Source organism: Strix aluco, chromosome 3 (assembly GCF_031877795.1).
Source record: "Strix aluco isolate bStrAlu1 chromosome 3, bStrAlu1.hap1, whole genome shotgun sequence".
Taxonomy (NCBI): domain Eukaryota; kingdom Metazoa; phylum Chordata; class Aves; order Strigiformes; family Strigidae; genus Strix; species Strix aluco.
The window spans coordinates 28,028,941-28,047,283 of NC_133933.1; the positions used below are offsets into that span (position 1 = coordinate 28,028,941).

Here is an 18,343-nt window from a genome sequence, read left to right on the forward strand (position 1 = left end):
TAAATAAGCTGAGTTTGTCTGTTGGCATTGTCCATGAAAGAGTGTAGCCTCTGATAGCCAAATAGTTAATGGACACTGTGATGTAAACATGAAATGCAGTATTGTATATTTCTTTCTGGTGTAATATAGTAATTAAAAAGTAAATTGTTTATGTCTTATTTTCTCATCTTAGTGAATAAAGCAGGAATTCTTACGTCTGTTTGAAAAAAACATCCGCTGTTTTCAGATGTGCTGTCATATCGGGAAGGTTTAGGCAAGAGTAGATTTATTTATTTATTTTCGCCCCAGAGATCAAATAAAGCCATGGGGAACATGTGTTTCATCCCTCAGAAGAATTGAACAAAAAGTCAATGTGTGGAGTTTCTATTTTTGGATGCTCTTGTTGCATGCTCTTAGTAACAATAAATTGATGATACAGAAGACAGACACCATATCACACCCTCCAGCTATCCCTGTTTCCCTATTGAAACATTCATTACTTTATATTGTTTTCACATTGCCAGCCACTGCTAGTTATTGTTTTAAATTGCTAGCACAGAGCTTGTAAATTACAAGATATTCCTCCCAGACTAAGGCCCGAGTTCTGCTCCCCTTGCGATATTCAGTGGGATTGCTTGTGCTTCTAGCATATAACTCATTGGAACAGTGAGAGAACTCAGCTTTTAAATTATTATCCATTGCCAACTTCCACTATATTGCATACATAAAGTCTACACTAAACTAACATTACTAAGTGTATTGAATTATGAAAAGTCTGAAATAAGGGGTAGTACCTAAGAATACAGAATCTACATTTGTGATTAGAAAGAATGATCACTTTGTAGTTAGGAATCAAAAGCACAAAGGAAGAGAAAATAATTTGTATTAGAAAATGAACTGTACTAGCATCATGTACCCCTCCTGTTGCTCAGTGTTTACCACACTGAAAATATAAAGTTATATAAGCATAATTATTCTCCTAAAAAGCAAAGAGTTTATCCTTGTCTTTCACAGAAGTGTTTCTGTTTGGCTAGGAAGCCTCACATGTAACAGGAGAGTTCTCAAAATGCTGTTATGTTGCAAGTATAAAATATTTTCTGAAATTTCAACTTTAAGAAAAATCATTCTGGTAGTAGCTGCTCACTGCAATTATTTATTATTTGTGGAAATATGATGTTACACATTTTTTTCACCAGCCCCTGAAGATGTGCAACCACCCACAGCAATATCCTTTCCCACATTCCTGATGATGAATTGGAGTCCACCCAAAACACCAAATGGTATTATTACACAGTATACTTTGTATATGAATGGAGTACCAATTTACTCTGGAAATGGAACTAAGTATGTTGTAAAAGGTGAGTTTTCTGCTAGGTAGCATGTCAGATGAGTATCGCATAGTTGCTATGAATAATTATATGACTGACCCCTTCTTATTTCAGAGGAAAAGAAAAATAATTTTAAAATGGGCCGGATACACTTTAAACCCTGATGTGTTTCATTTTTTAAAGAATCCTTCATAGAACTCTCTGTTGGGAGTCTCAGAAATTAATGTCGCCATGGTGTAGCTAAACGCTGTGCTGTGTTGTCCTCCTTCACAGGACCTGAGTCATCGTTTTAATAATTTTATAACTTTTTGATCTCATAACATCTAGCTCTCAAAGCAGGTAAACTGTAAGCTGTTGGAGACAAGATATTATGTACAGGTTTAATAGTTTTCCCTACTGTCTTCATTAAATATGATTAGAGAGACACGGTGTTGCATTTCTGAATAGTCCATGTTTAATTCATTTGTTAAAAGCATGAACTAATAATCTGTTTTCTTCTGATACCAGTTATGCAATGTGTCAATAACCAAGTTATATCAGTACTCTTAAACTATTACATAGAAGCTAAATGACTGATATTTGGCAGTATGGTGTGAAGCATGGTAATCTGACTTCCTAATTTAATGTAACTGTGTAGTTTATTAAATTATGCAAGTTATTTGTTCAGACATCAGTCAAACAACAAAAACCAAAATAAAAACCAAAATATTGAACTAGAAATATCATAGTATAGCATAAGCACTATTCTGGACCCATCAGAATTTGTGTGTGGTACTAGGTACAAGTAAAAATAAAGCATTTCATATCAGACAACTCGGGGAAAAAAGGGTACCAAGACCCTACTTTCTTTTTAATGGAAGGCCTTAAAATTCAAAGCCATTTCTGCATCTTGAGTTAGTATAAAACATATTTAAAAATTCATATAGTTCAAATTTCTTTGCCTTGCACAGGCCATAAGCTACTGGTGTGGTGGGTCAGTTTTGACACTGAAAAATGAATCCAGTTAGAGAACCTCCTGAAGGCTGTTGATGATCGCTATAATAAATAGTGCACACTTTAAGTCAAACTTTTTCATTCTGTATTCAAAGGTAATGGATTTTTCGTAACCATAGTAACCTTAGTGTATTTCTGGATAAATACATGAGGTATATACATTCTGGTTTTATTTTTGAATATAAACTACCACATTATGTATTACTAATAATATGAAAAATAGGATATAGGTTAGCATAATGACAGCTCAAACTAGTGTGCATTTTTCTTCTGCAAAAAAATAAATATTTATCAAAAATATAGGTTCAATTAATTTCTCCCCCATCCCCCCCAGTTTTCTGGTATTCGTGTAGTGCCATTTATCTTTTTTGCAAGATCGCCATTAATCTCTTATTGCCATACCATAACACTATTCTTAAGAATTTTGAAGTGCAAATAGTTGTGTTTCCAATCTGATTAAAATCATTACTGAAAGTGCATCACAGGTAGTTTTACTGATGCGTTTATCTGCGACCTAGTTATAAATTGACAAGCAATATAAAATGTTTGAGGAAAATCTTCGCCATAGTATATTTTGTTTGGTTTTAGATTCATGTCTGATTCTATTCTGAGTCATAGGCAAAATGAATGTTTATTGATAGAAATTGTGGTCAAATAATTTTTTAATTGTTCTTTGAAAAAATAGAAAAGGATAAATTAAAAAGGGTCAGGACTTGATTCCTTATGTTCTACCTCTAAATCTTGAATGATACATCAGAATACATTGAGCTAAACTAGTCTAAGGAAAAGTCATCTGGTTCATAAGCTTCCTAGAGGAGCTCTTGTTGCTTTTATTTAGAAATTATTTATTTATATTTTTCTAGAAATTTTGATACTTTTGGTCTTATTGAGCATTTCATAACTTTGTTTTCAATTAATTTTTTAGGCAGACATAAGATATAAGGAGAGCAGAGAATCTTGCTTATTCAAAAGAGAAGGCTAGCGAATCAGATTGTGTTGCTCTGTGCAGTTACAACACAAGAGTCACTCTTGCCTACCATTCTGAACATGGCATGGAGATCAGTCTGTTTACTTTGGATCCATTTTATTTAGCTGCCAGTTTCTCATTCTGCCTGAGGGGGAAGAGGCAATGTGAGCCAGCAGGCTGGGATTTGGGTCACTAGAAATCCCAGTCGTTCTGAATCAGGTTTATTCAAGATCTTGCTTGGATCTGCATATATCTTTAATTCGACCTTGGTTTTGCTTCTTTTCAGAGCTCAAGATTTTCTTCTTTGCAGGCTAGAAGTAGCAGAAGTATAACATAATATTTTTTTTTTTTTTTCCCCCCCAAGGGTTATGGTTTTGCAGTGAAAAGTTGCAGCTTTTGACTTTCCAGTGTTATACGTGTCTCTTTCCTACCTTTTCAGCTTTTCCCATATTATTATCCTTTTCCTTTCAGCATTCATGCTACTGATGTTGGTGACTTACTGCCTCAATATAGTATGTTATTGACCCTAAACAGAGAGACAAAGTTCATTGTCTCTCACATGTTTCCTATTCATTCACCAAAATGATTTTCCTATTTTAATAACTGTACGACTGTGTTCCTGACCAGGAGCCTATACCAGAAAGTCATAGATTCTTTCTGTGTTTTTTGAAGTGCTATATCTATTGAAACGGATTTTTTAAAACCTTTATTTTTAGGAAGGCATCAATTCTATCTAAAAATTAGTACTTCACTGATTTTCACTTCAGACCATGGAAAATGCAATCAGTTTAGGCCCACACCAATTAATCCATAACTTGAGGAGGGATATGTTTTCTCAACACCATAATTGTGAATATATTGTTAACTTAGTTCCTGATCTTGACAGTTGTTGAGGGCTTGAAATACTCATTGATTTTCATGGAAATTCGAGTGTTTGTTTCCTCTAGGGGTTGAGCTGTAATTAAAAAGGAAACCCTTTAAAAGCACATATGGCAAATGTACACTTTACCACATTGAAAAGGGGGACCCATTAGGCATCCATCATCCATTAGTGTCTTTAAATATTTTCCCCATATTGACAACTTTGGTTTCTGTGTTGTGAGTAATAAAGCACCAAAATTAAGCCAGCCCCTGTACCGCAACACTCTTGTTAACTGTCTGTCTGCGATTTTTCTGCTTCCAGCCTTTATGCATTTGCCTTACTACTCTTCCTCATGCAGTCTGAGTGTTATTTCACATCCTGAATTCCATTGAAAGCCTAATGGCTCCAACGGGTACGGACGAGCCAAGAGGAGATAATCAGTCCAGGGTCCCAGGTGGAATTTAGGCTGTGTGAATCTGTGCCCCTCTATTCATGCTTTCAGTTCCTCCGTGTGAGAGTGCAGAAGCCCCTGTAACCAAGACTGACAGCTGCAGCTCAGGAAAGCAGTTGCAATAGGTCTGCTCCAAACCTGCATACCTTGCTGTTCTCCAGAGGTGACCAGCAGCTGTGAGGAGATGGAGAAGCTTGTACAGCTATCTTCAGAATTCTTAACATATCCACACTGATCTTATGAAGGCTTTTGATTTTAGGAAAATTTGAGATGATTTTTCCTGTAGAGAGGAAAATATGCTTCTCTCGCCCACTCACAGGCACATCCAAACACAGACAAAATTGAAGCTTCTACTTTGAAACATGGAGATATCTTAATGTCATTTTTTTTCTGTATTTTTAAATTTAAGCAAGGTATTCATTCTTGGTTTATCTTTTCTTTAAATTAGTGTCAAAAATTTCCCACCTGCCTTAGATGAAAGAGAAATCAGGGTGGGTTTTATACTGAAAATTATTAGATTGCAGTGGCCTGAGCTGGTGGTACCAATACCACCGGCAGAAAGGTGGTCTAATAAATGCAGAAAGGTGTTGTATAAGCAGAGACAGTGATGATCAGATGTGACCCAAGTGCCAAGTTTTGTCCTGGTGGAAACCTTATTGTTGTGAAGAAACTTCAGAAAAAAGATTAGAGCAAAATATTTCTCTATTCTTAAATGCTGAGCATTTGATGGACTAAGCAAAGGTGTTTGTTATCTAACATGTTTACAAAGGGAAATGACTTTGTAGATATCTTTAGCAAACAAAAAATATATAAAACTATTTTTGCACTCGGCACTGAGAATGTACGTCTGCATTTGCTGCAGCACTAGATACTTGACAATGTTAACAAATTGTGTTCTTGTCATTTTCCTAGCAGAATCTAATGGTTCTCATCATGAATCTTTAAAAGGAAGATATTCTTATTAAGACTCAGCTGTATGAAACTTATTTTTCTCTGCCAACCTGAAAGAAGTGTTTGCAGTTTTTCAGGAAAGAGATCCTGTCAACTCTGTTACAAGGGCAGATCCTCAACTGAGTTAAATGAGTATAGAGTTATCCTAAATTACATGCCCAAGAGTTTAAAAAACTGTGACAGCCTGCTTTGTACCAGATTTCTGGGCAAAATGTAAAGGAGAACCTTAGAAAATGTGAGAAAGAGCTGTCTTCACAATTTTGTCTAAGAGCGTGAACTGAGCTTTGGCTTATTCAAATTGTTATTTGACCTGAGTGTGGAAAGGCCGATCCTACAAAACCAGGATAGAATAGGAGCCTTGTTTTTCTGTGAGGAAGAGGCAGATGTCTGACATCTGTGAAAAGAGGGCTTAGCATATCTGAACTCAAAAAATGGGAGAACCTCAAATTAGTACCTGTATTTTTTTTTGCGTTGCTCTAAACTGGTAGTAATTACGGTATACGCTATGCCCAGCCATGCACAATTATTACATTTTAGTGAAAAATTGGCAAGCTTTTTGTCCTTTTTATCCCTGTGACTACTACTGCTTGTTTTAAATGATAGATCATGATAATAAAAGCAAAATCTATCATAATATCAATATTGTACTAATTGCCAAGTGAAACAAGTTGAACAAGAAAATCCACAGACCTATATGTAGAGGATAATTGCAATAAGATGTGTCACTGCAAGAAGCTGAATCATTGAGAAGAAAATATTTATTATGTTAGGTTTAGGATCTAGTTCTCATGGTTACTTTTCATACTGTTTTTAGCTATAGCTGTGTTCAAAACCACCAATTTCCAACCCTAAGGATTTGCGTTCCTTTGTTTTAGGTCCTGCTCAAAGATGACAGGCAGCTTTTGCCTTAAAGGACAAACAATAGAAAAATTCTGTAGTCATCTGGTATGAGTTTATTCCCCATCTTCCAGGTTGCAGTGAAATATATATAAATACCAAATGAACCCAGTCTGCTCTTTCACTAGAGTGTTTTGAAAAGAGCAGTTTGCTATCCAATACAATGTTAGCGCTAGATTTATGTATGTTGTAACTCTGAATGTCACAATTCCTCAATTTTTTGTGAAGCATGGACTTATTTCACACCGTTGTGAGCAATGAAAAGTTAGGCTTCACCTCTTCACAGTTAGAACTGGTTATCTGAAATGTCTTGCGTGGGATCCAGTGAGATAAGCCCTGGTGTCTCTTTCTTATTTTAGGGTCTTGCAGTACCATGCTACAGTTCCAGGCCCACCCCATGTATTTGGTTTTGCAACATATCCGGCTGATAAGGTGTACAGGAAATAACATGTTTTTCCAGGATGACATATAAAGAACGCCTGCTGCTTCAGGCTTTATTCTGGCCTGAGTATGCATTTAAGTAAACATATATTGGTGCACCTAGCACTAGAGGGCAGAGTACACCAGTCTTACAGGAGAAGCTGCCTTCCTCTAAAAGTTGTAGGCGTATAAGAAAGCACATTTGATACACCTGAATTGGCAACACTGACATTGCCAGTGACCGGTACTATCGTAATTAATTCCGCAGACCCAGAATGCAGATTCAGCAGGCACAAAACCAAAGGGCAAACGGGCTGTCTGAGTCTGGCATTCCTGTATTTCAGCTTCAGACAGAAAGATCTGGTACACTCATTGGACTTAATAATACAGATCTGGGGAATTTAGAAGGGAGGGGGGTGGGGTAAGGGTAAAAGCATTATGTTTATTTGTAGCAGCTCTGTTGTATCATTTTCTATTGCAGTGCATTAGTGCAGTGTTAAATAAAATCTGCTTATTTAAAATCCTTTTAAATAGTGTTTAAATATTTCCTGCTGATACAATCTGCTAAAGTAGTTATCCTTGCTGCAGATTTCAGTTAACCTTGTCGCAGATATTAAGCCTGAAGCTACACAGACTTTTAGGGACCTTGATTATAGAGCAAAACCTAATGGTGTCATTATAAAACCACAGCTGGACAAGCTTCTGGAGTCCTTGTCCTTTGATCAGATTTGGGTAACACAGCAAGCCAGGAGAGAACTCACGCTAACCCTGCTGGAATTGCTGAGCGCTCAGGTTGCTTGAGTACAGCTTTCTAAAAATTAAAATGCAACACAAATTGTAAAATGAGAGTGATCGGTACCTCCCAATCTTCTGCATGTACCAACACAAACTGGAGCAAATAGCTTCTCCAGAGCTAATAGCTGTAGAACGGGGAGAGTCCTTTTTTATTCATTTTCTTTCTGGCAGCATAGGAAATATTTTGGCTCTGGGCTCTGTTTTTTAAACAAAGAAAAGAAAAACATTGATTTCCAGGCTTGTCTAAATTCCATGACATGAATTAAAACCGCTAAAAAACATATAACTGCCAGATTATTTTGTCCAGTGATCTTACTTCAGAATTAGCTGTCAGAATTAGACATATATAGGCTTCTAGTTCTTTATTTTCTCTTTCACAGATATCTAGATTGGTCAGCAGACTTAAAGATGCTAAGATCTCTTCAAAAGACACTGTGCACTGAGGAGGACCTATTTAAATCAAGTGTTCATTGAGTTCAATTTGTAAAATTTAAATACTTTTTTTTTTTCATTTTGTTTTTGTATTTTGGGGGGTTTTTTTGGTTTGGGGTTTTTTGGGTTTTTTTGTTTGTTTGTTTGTTTGTTTTTTTCCAAGCAGCAGAGCTTACTGTCTGCACATTATAATCTTGGAAGTGTTCTGCTCTGTCATGTGGATTTGCAGATCTTCTCCAGGACATCCCCACTGCAGTTGGATAGCAGCAAATTCTTATTGTGCCAACTTTCTGAGATCAGTTTGTTGTAAACTGATGTGAACCTCTCTTGACCAAACTTTCCCAATCTTTTTCACCCTGTCTACCTTCCTCTAGTATTTCTGAAGGACGTAATCTATTTCTCTGCATTTTGACTTTCATCAGTGAGAACTTCAGTGATACAGTTTCTCTTTGTGAGCGGTTGTCACATGGTGACCACTGTTTGCTATTAAACACTGAGAGATCTCCTTAGATTTGTAAGAACTAGAATATGCATTCTTGACCATGCTCTGCTCATAGCCTGAAATACTTTTTGTGGGATGTTAATTTCAGCAGTATGTCTGGTAGTTGTGGTTTGCCTGAAGCTAGTAAGGCAAAGTGGTAGGTTGTGTTCTGGTTTTAATTTTGCTGATAAAACAGATGCATGACTTTATAGTTTAAGCCAAGATTTCATTCAGTCAAACTTTTGTTAAGTGCTTTAGAAAACATCAGAAACTGTGCAAGGTTTTGTGTTTGACTTGTAAAACATGTTTATAAATAAAGCATCTCCACTTTCCTGAGAGATTTTATTTGTCAGGATCATTTTGAAATGCTTGGTAAATGATTTATACTTAGTTTCAGATAATGCTGGACTCATGTAAATAAAGATATGACACCTCTTGCACAGATGGACTAACGCCAAACCTGCTGCTTCTGTTTCGATCTCTTGATATCCATTCATAAGGATATACTTCACTTAGAGCTAACTTAATAGGCTTGGAAAGAGTGGGGCAGCCTTCTTGATATTGCAAGCTGCATAATGAAGATTCTCTCTGACATTTTCCTTATGCCCTGGAAAACACACTCATATTTCTCCTTACTCATTTAGGTCCATTTGTTCTTCAGAACTGCCAAACACTTGATGTATATTTAATTTAAGATAGATATTTTCTTCCATGCTGCTCTTACAAATTGTGTTAGTTTATCAGCTGTGATAATTATTCTGACTGAGCAGTACATGCGTTCCTGTTTGGCTTGCACTGGAGACAAAGCCTTCTCTCTATACCCAATAGGTCCCAACCTTCCTTTAACAATAGTGGAATATTAATAAATGGTGACAATGTACAGGCAGGTAACACCACAGTAATACTTCTGGAGGGTTCCCAACTGGCAGTTCCCCTTTTCCTTCATTTTACTAAATGCATGGCCACGAGGATGTTGAGTCATTAACCATTACTTAAATATTTTCAGCATTACTTAAATATTTTCAGCCATAATGCGACAAATTTCTGAAAAGGAGAATCTTTGATGTTTGCATATTTTTCAGACTTGTTATTTCAAAAAATCTGAGGAATCTCCTTACAACTTGCATTTCTAAAATACTTCACCAATTAACATCTTTTTCTGTTACTGTAAATTCAGACCTTCCTGAATATTTTTCATTCTTTATAAGTCTTGTCTTGTGTGTGAACAGTACAAGCCTGAGTGTTGCAAAGCCATGAAATAGTTGGATATAAGTTTGGTTTAAAAAATATTTTGTGGTTTGTATGACTGGAGAAAAATTCCTGTATTTTCAAAATCTGTTTCCCTATACTCATCAGTTATGTGAGGCATAAAATATGTCACAAAAAGCAGGAAGGGCATTCTAGGATACTTCCTTTTCTGTTGAATAACTGCCAGAAATCTAACCTAGGTTTCTACACCAATTGTCTAAATTGTTTACATAAAGCTTAACAGCCTTTTAGTCAGTACCAAACTCCATCATGCTTTCCACTAGTCTTCCATGAAATACTGTATTTTTATGACAATCTATTTCTGATTGAAGCATTTTACATAAATCGTAGTTGGACTTTGAAAGCTGCTCAGGGTTCGTTCTTTTCTTTCTTTCTTTCTTTCTTTCTTTCTTTCTTTCTTTCTTTCTTTCTTTCTCTCTTTCTCTCTTTCTCTCTTTCTCTCTTTCTCTCTTTCTCTCTTTCTCTCTTTCTCTCTTTCTCTCTTTCTCTCTTTCTCTCTTTCTTTCTCTCTTTCTCTCTTTCTCCCTTTCTCCCTTTCTCCCTTTCTCCCTTTCTCCCTTTCTCCCTTTCTCCCTTTCTCCCTTTCTCCCTTTCTCCCTTTCTCCCTTTCTCCCTTTCTCCCTTTCTCCCTTTCTCCCTTTCTCTCTTTCTCCCTTTCTCTCTTTCTTTCTTTCTTTCTTTCTTTCTTTCTTTCCTTCTTTCTTTCTTTCTTTCTTTCTTTCTTTCTTTCTTTCTTTCTTTCTTTCTTTCTTTCTTTCTTTCTTTCTTTCTTTCTTTCTTTCTTTCTTTCTTTCTTTCTTTCTTTCTTTCTTTCTTTCTTTCTTTCTTTCTTTCTTTCTTTCTTTCTTTCTTTCTTTCTTTCTTTCTTTCTTTCTTTCTTTCTTTCTTTTCCATGGTTTTTATTGTATAAATAGTGTGACACATTAAAGTGACGTGCCATTGGGAAATTAACTAGTTCATGGGAAACATATTTAAGTGAACTTAAAATGAAATATTTAAAAAGAACATCAGATTAGTGTGCTTGAAGTAAGGCTTAGACTTATGGTCTTAAGGTGAATGGAAAGGTGGATGACAAATATCACTATTGTTTCTGTGATAGCTGCTTTGGATGTACCATGTTCCTTTATTACAGAGGCACATTTAAGTCACAGTTACAGTACGCAGATCTTGGTTCCTTTTTCTGCATGTCTAGGTGTGTTTATAGCTACATGTAAATAGGCATCTGAATTTCTAATTTAAGAATAGTGCTGTTTAATCATTTTGGTGTGAAGTGGTGCTGCACAGGGTCTGCACATGTAAGAGAATAAGTAATCAGGTAGCAAAGAGTGAATTTTTACACTAGTGATAATATACTGCCTGTGTTCTGTATCTGGAAATATATCATTAGTAATTTCTAATTCTAATTTGTGACTTAATCAATAAGTTTCATGTTCTTTCTGTGAGCATACATGGTTTCCATCAACAGAGGTACCTAAATATATAAAATTTTATAAAAATATCTTGAGGGATATTTATGATATTTTTATTTTAAAATTTTTCTACTTGGTACAAATTAGAGTTGGAATCAGTGCTGAATAGACAGTAAGGGCATCTAAAAGAGCTCTTCCAAGAGTTGAAAGCTTTCTCATTAGGGCAGTTTGCGTCCCCCCTGTTAGTCACTGTAGGTAGTTATTCAGAGGTGACTAGAGAATTTGGCTTATTAAAAGCTTCTGGGTCCTCATTGCTTATCTTTCCAGGATCGTTGGTGAGACTGGGTGAGTTCATACAAAGGATGCATAAGTGGTAAAAATTTCCACAGTCTATTCTAGGAGAAATGTAGAAAATGAAGGAAAGTATCAATAGTGGAAAGTAACCCATCTTGGTACAGTATGTCAATAGCTTCCTTTTGAAAGTTTAATTTCGTACTGACTTCAACTTTGGAGTTATATATGATCACTTAATTTTAATATTGTTAGTAATTTGTTTTCTGATCAAGGAAAATAATTTAATCCAAATGACAAGAATGTTCACATGTTCTCATGAGTTGGTGTGCTAGCCTTTTCATCAGCTCAAGGATAAGAGTGCTCTCCTACATATCAAAATAATTGTGGTGCCTTCTGCTATTCTTGAAAGTTAGGGTAAAAGTGTTATGTTCATTTCAACTAATGTGTTTTGGATTTTTGAGATATAGCTCTTGGGATTTAATACCATTGTTGCAATGTCACATGACAATTTTTAAGGTTTTAAATTGTACTGGGAATTAAAATCATGTATAACTGAAGTCTTTCTCCTAAGTTTACAGGCAGAGATAGAGCACATAGAAAACTAGTCAAGGAAAACTCAAAGTGAGGTACACTGAAGAAATCAAAAGATTAAATAGATAAATAGAAAAAGGGAGGTACAAGTCTTAGCTTAACTATGAGAAGAAGCTGCATGACAGAGGTTGAGGCAGAATTAAGAAATAGTAGTTAGAGCTAGAACATAATTTAAAATATTTGCACACAGGACAAAGGAAAATCCAGGGAACTAAATAGATTAAGTTCAGAATAGTTGAGAGAAATAACAAGATGACTTCTTCCACCAAAGAGACTGTCCCTAGTGGTGCTTCTTTGGGAGGTACATTAATCAACACTGCAGTGGTCCAGCCAGAGAACAAAAAATATTAAAGCAACTAGACTAAAATAATTCATTGTTCCTACACCTTATCACCAGGTAACAGAGTGCTGCTTAGAGGTAGAACTGCTGTGGGGGAAAGCCACAGGTTCTGCAAAATCTGTGGCCTTCATGTGCTGTCATATAAATTGTGGTCACAACAGGTGTTAGTTTACAGGCTTCAGCAGAGAAGCTGAGGACATGAATGAGCATAGAGATTAGTCTATTCCTTCAGGAGATCCAACTAGAGGAGCAGTATGTCACGTTAACTATGAAGTGTAAGAAAGTTTCGGTTGCGATTTCTGCGTTCTCTTTGTAAGTTAGGTGGAGGACCTCACTTTACTCTGACACCTTCTGAAAGCGCTGCCATTTAACATCTGTCCCTTACAGTCGTGTCCCTGAGTATCACAAGAAAATTCAGGACAGTGACACCAATAGTGTAACATAAAGCAGATACATTCCCAACAATGACTACTAACATACAGTGTCTGTTGCTTTTCTGCAAGAAAGAAAAAGTAGTGATTATAAAATCTAAACAGTCTAGCTGGAAAAAAAAATAAAAAATTGTGAAGCAGTGGGACTGAAAAATACACTGTGATCTACATACACAAGATTGGAAGGGGGAGAGAGTTGGGGTGAAATACGAAAGCCTCTTAAGGGTTCGCCACTTGTGAATTATGCATCTTACTCTCACTAGTAGGTGTAAATGCATAATTCTAATCTGTTCTTATTACTTATTTATAACATGCAGTAGAATGTAAATTCTATGCCTCCTTTGTAGAAGCTTAACATGCCAGTTAAGGTATGCAGATATTTCAGGGAGCCTACACAGACAACTTTCTTGGTATAGCACACTGTTGCCAATTAAAGGGCATAAACTTCAAACAATAAATTAAACTAGCTCTTCCCCCCCATTTACAGGAGCAATATAGACAGGATGTAAGAAATAAGGGAGAGGATCAACAGATAATAAGAAGAGCATTCATCTTGAAATAAACTACTCTGCATTATTATTATTTATGATAGTTACTGTTATTAATAAAGTACATGTGGCATAGAGAAAAAGCCTGCAACAACCACTGAATTTATGAGACTGGGGACAGATGCATGCTCTTTCTTTTATATCGCTGGCACTGATCGATTTGTATTTTTCCCTGATGATGGTTTATGCCATTATAACTGTTTGGTGGCTCCTTACTATTGAGTTATGGTTGCAAAGCACTTCACAAACGAGAACAAGCCTCTGAGCATTATATCCTAATCTGCACATCCTATAGATACGCCATAATACAGAGCAGCTGACTGCACCACCTGTGATCTGTGTACCCACAAACATGATTTATTCTGGTAATCCCAGTTTAATGCATCACATCAGATTGTGGCAGTTATATTATCTGATGACATTACTGACACTACATGACATAACCGGGTAGTGCAACATGTCAAGTTGAAAAAAACTTTGGGCTTTCAGGGTTTTGGGTTTTGATTTTTTCATGTATGTGTGTTTTGAAAATAAATATAAAGCAAGTAAACTTTTTTTTTAAAAAGGGGGAAAAAAGAAATCCCAATAATTTTCCCCATCCACATATTGACCGTATTAATGACTCAACGGCTGGGGCGGATTGCTCCAGTAAGGACAGAGGAGAGCAGGTAGCAGTACAGTTTATTTTACTATACTGCTAATTCTGTGGCCAGCTGAAATCTAGCTCAGCTTTTGTAGTCTTGCAACAGAATTAACTTGCTATAAATTGTCTTGTTTAGAATCGGTGCTCAGAAGCTGAGTCCTCCCACTATTCTTGTTCCAGCACTACAGTAATGTTTTAGTAAACCCCTTTATTCTCTGACTATAATTCAGATATACAGAGCTGTTCTGGTCCTGGGAAGGTGATAGTATCTCTTCTAGAGGAACTCTTAAATCACATGATGCCTTGTCTGGATGGTGAGAGTTGTTCTCTAGTCATCTTGCATGCCTGGTACTGTACAAAATGGTGGAACAAGTTACTGATGATGGATGTAAAAGGCATATATAACTAAATGAAGCTCATAATCTATAAATAAAAATTACTAATCTGTAACCTCTATCTGATAGCTGTTCAAACAGCCATTGTCATATTTTTCTTGTTTAGATTCCAATTTCTAGTCTGAGTGTGCTCTCTCAAGTTTCTGCTTGCTTGATGAATTTATTTTTTTTAAGTATTTTCTCGATTAAAACAATTATTTTGGGTTTAAAATGGTATTTTGCAATTCAGTATGCATATTCAATTTTAAGAAGTAAAAATCTACTAGTAAAATTATTTTCTTTTTTTCAAAGCAAATATTTCTTTTGGAAGTCAATTTCCTTCCTCCCATCCCTCTTTTTCTTCACTTAGGCAGGAAAACTTAAAAAATAAAATACAGTGTTGGAGAGTTCTAAGTAGTCTTAGATACAGAGAGAGAAATATAGGAATCTTGTAGGACTCTTCTACAGATTTTCCAATTACAGTGATGTTTATAAGAATAATTTAAAAAACATGATGTTGATATTTCATGTCTTTCCCCCAGAATTTGATTTGTAAAGATAAACCCGAATCTTCTTGTCTGCAGTAAATATTCCATGATTTTGGGTGGGGTGAGTTTCTCTGAAAATTCCACTTTCTAAATCTATTGGTTGTCCTTTTTTACCTCTGTATTATTGAAAGTTCATGGGAACACAGGGTCCTAATTGCTTTTCTATGTAGCACTTACTACCTTATATACCTGTATGGTGTGTCATCACTGTTTCCTTTTCTCAGGTTGTTTTTTCAGTCTCTTTTCCTAGGAGATTGTTTGTAAGCCAGGCCATTTGTTTGTAAGCCTGTGCTCACTGCCATTTTCCAGACAGACTTTATTTCTGCACTCTCTAATATATGCTATTCCAGTTGAGACTGCACTATTGATTTGTATAAAATGGATAGTAATAGTTGCTGTATTACTTACCATATATTCTTATATAACTTAATATCTTACTGGCTTCTCTTACTGCAGATACACATTCATATGTGTTTTTCAGTAGGTTGTAAAAGTGGCAGTCAGGCACTTCTCTTGACCTGATACAATTAACTTGGCACCAAAGGTAAGGTGGATCTGAATTTTCTTTCTCCCACTGCAGCAAGATCAGAATTACTTGGGAATACAAGATGTACTTCTGTTAGTGAGCCAAGGGGTTCTTGGTCATGCTAATGTGAATCCAAAGTAGTTTCAGTTTTATAGCAGCAGGTATTTGAGATTCAAATTTGCAACGTAGTTGCCTAGTGCAAATATATTTTCCAGTTGTGAACATAAAGCTGAAGTAATACAGAGGTAAAATGTTCAAAACACTTTTTTTTTTTTCTTTTTCACTTTTTTGGGCTCAACGTTGACTGAGAGATCATGGTTCTTATGATGTATACTAACAACTCCACTCTATTTAAGCTGATAGCAATACAGTGACTGGATTGGAAGCATTCATGAATGGCAATTTTCATTTAAATCTTAAAATAGGGCTGCGTCATGCCGTATGATGTGCAAAGAAAGGACAAAGAAAGAAATAACTAAGATAGTGATACTGGTATGACCACAATTACTTCTCTTTGTGTGCCTGGTAAAAATTAATGTTCTCGGTCCTCTTTCTGCTTTCTCCCCCGTGACCTTCAAACTCACCTTATTTGTCCAGCTGTTATAATTGAAGTAAACTAGGGAGACAGTGCATGGTTTTAATTCTAGTAAGCAAAGATGTAACTTGGAAGTTCATTAGGTTCATTTGATGCTGAATGTTTGCACTGACTGGCTATGTGACTTTTTTGGCAGCAATTGAAACCTTTAACAAACCCTCCCCAAATGCCTCTATATTTTTCTGACAGTGACTAATGGTGATGGGCCAGGGGAACACTTTAGGGATGTTAGGAGAAGGAAGGTTCCAAGGAGCTTGATGCATGCACCGTGATTCAGTGACATGAGATGTCTTTAGAGTCACACAAGGAATCAGGTAGATTAATTGGTGGTAAAGTATTAAGAGAAGTTTAAATGTCCTTCTCTGATGTTTCCCTTCAACTTTTTCTAAACAGTGTGGTATGTGGCAATTCCCATGATTTGAGTTTTCAGCTGAGCACCTTTAGGATTTCAAGCTAGTGTGTCCTACTTGGAGGGCAAGAAAAACCTGGAAAATATTCCCATCATAGCTATCTCAGGGACATGACTTCAAAATAAAAGACTGGAATCCTTGTATTTCAACTTTTGCAATGGGAAAAGAATAATACGTATGTTTAATTAAAAAGATGTGTATCTTGCTAGGGTAAGGTTAAAACTAGTAGTTTTACCAAAAAAAAAAAAAAAAACAAAAAGGAAAAATGAAAAAAAATAATCAGGAGTGGATGCTAATGTGGCCTTGTGAGTTGGCCAGGATAAACATAACATTTGAGGGATGGGTTTGTGCTCTAAGTAGTACAAGAGTTTGGACTGATAAATGGCAGAAAGGTTTTTCTGTGCAACAGTTAAGAGTTGTAAGAGCATAACCAAGAGACACTGTTATTAAATATGAAAACAAATAGACTTTATAATCTTTGCTGTTGAAACATAGTTATATTTAAAAGCATTAAAGTACTTTGGAGCTACCACTTCTTCAGAAGTAGAACTGTAGTTCTACCACGGGCATGTAATAGCTTCATTAATTGTTTGAAATCATTGCAAACTGAAATGATTAAAGATCTTTTTGTTTCACATTTGTGCCAAAGGGTTTTTCTTCTTGAATATAACTTTTTACTCGATCCAACATGACTGTCATGTTTTTGGTGCTCCCATATGATACGTGGTTTTGTGCTATGCTCTTTACTTCCTCAGATGGGGCCTGGAAGCTGTACCTTTCCTGAACTCTTCTGAAGCATATAAATCTCAAATGAAATGAGGATTTACTCCTTTATCAGTAATTTGGAAAACCAGCGATATTTACTGCTGAGCTTCTAAAACACATCAGCATTTGTTGGCCAGCTAGAAACAAAGTTGTTTCATCCATATGCCATTGTGTCAAAGTTTTCGCTGGTTAGAGAGCAGAACAACAGCTTATGGTGCTTCCTGAAAATAATTATTTGTGACCCTGAGTTTATTTGTGTCTCTTTATTTCTTGTCCTTGTTTTTAGTGGCTTCACAAAATTCTTTTAATTCTCACTCTGGAATATTCTTTGTTATTAATTAATATCTGTTAGAATTTGCTGCTATCTTGGAAGCTGTTCAATTAATGGGCCAATTCCACATGTGAAAGGCCATTTATTGCTAGGTTAGACAATTAGATACATGAGCACACTGTTTCCTTGGGCTTGATTGAGTTGCTGAAGTAGGCAAGTGGTGTGGTGTCATTTGTGACACCTTGGTTTTTCTGAAATATTTTCAAGGGAGTGATGAGTATGGCATGGGGTTCACAGGAGATCTGTGAAAAAGATGCAGCATTAGTGTAATACCTTCCCAGAGAAGGTTGTATATTAGTGATGGTTCTTCAATAGACAATATAAGTGATTGGTCCTTTTCCTACAGAGAACAGGATATACTATACTAAAAGTTATATATGAGTTGTTGCTTGCTTTCAGAAAATGGTGGAAGGGAAAAAGCTGCTAATGATGTCTGATGGAGCAAGCCTGATAGTACGATCTTGGCACTTTATGAATTTGATTTTTTTTTGTTTTTTGGTAATGCATAAAAGTCAGGTGGTGACATCATTGTATTGGTGATGCAGATTTATAGTCCCAAAGAGTTTACCTTCTAATTAAATATTAAGTTACTGTGAGTTAACTTAACAAACTATGAGGAGGAAGATGAGAGAACAGAATAAGGATGTGAGTAATGAGCTGAAGTAGTCATCCAGTCTACCTACATAAACAACGTGGTGATTGGAATTCTTTGG

The 18,343-nt window shown here is 36.0% G+C and overlaps 1 protein-coding gene across 1 annotated transcript in view; it reads left to right on the forward strand.

Moving 5' to 3' along the window:
- Positions 1–18,343, forward strand: part of USH2A (usherin) — a 390,731-nt gene that overhangs the window by 171,434 nt on the left and 200,954 nt on the right. The window contains exon 31 of the mRNA XM_074817915.1: positions 1,176–1,337. Coding sequence (XP_074674016.1) covers positions 1,176–1,337 — 162 coding nt within the window. The remainder of the gene's footprint in view (positions 1–1,175; positions 1,338–18,343) is intronic.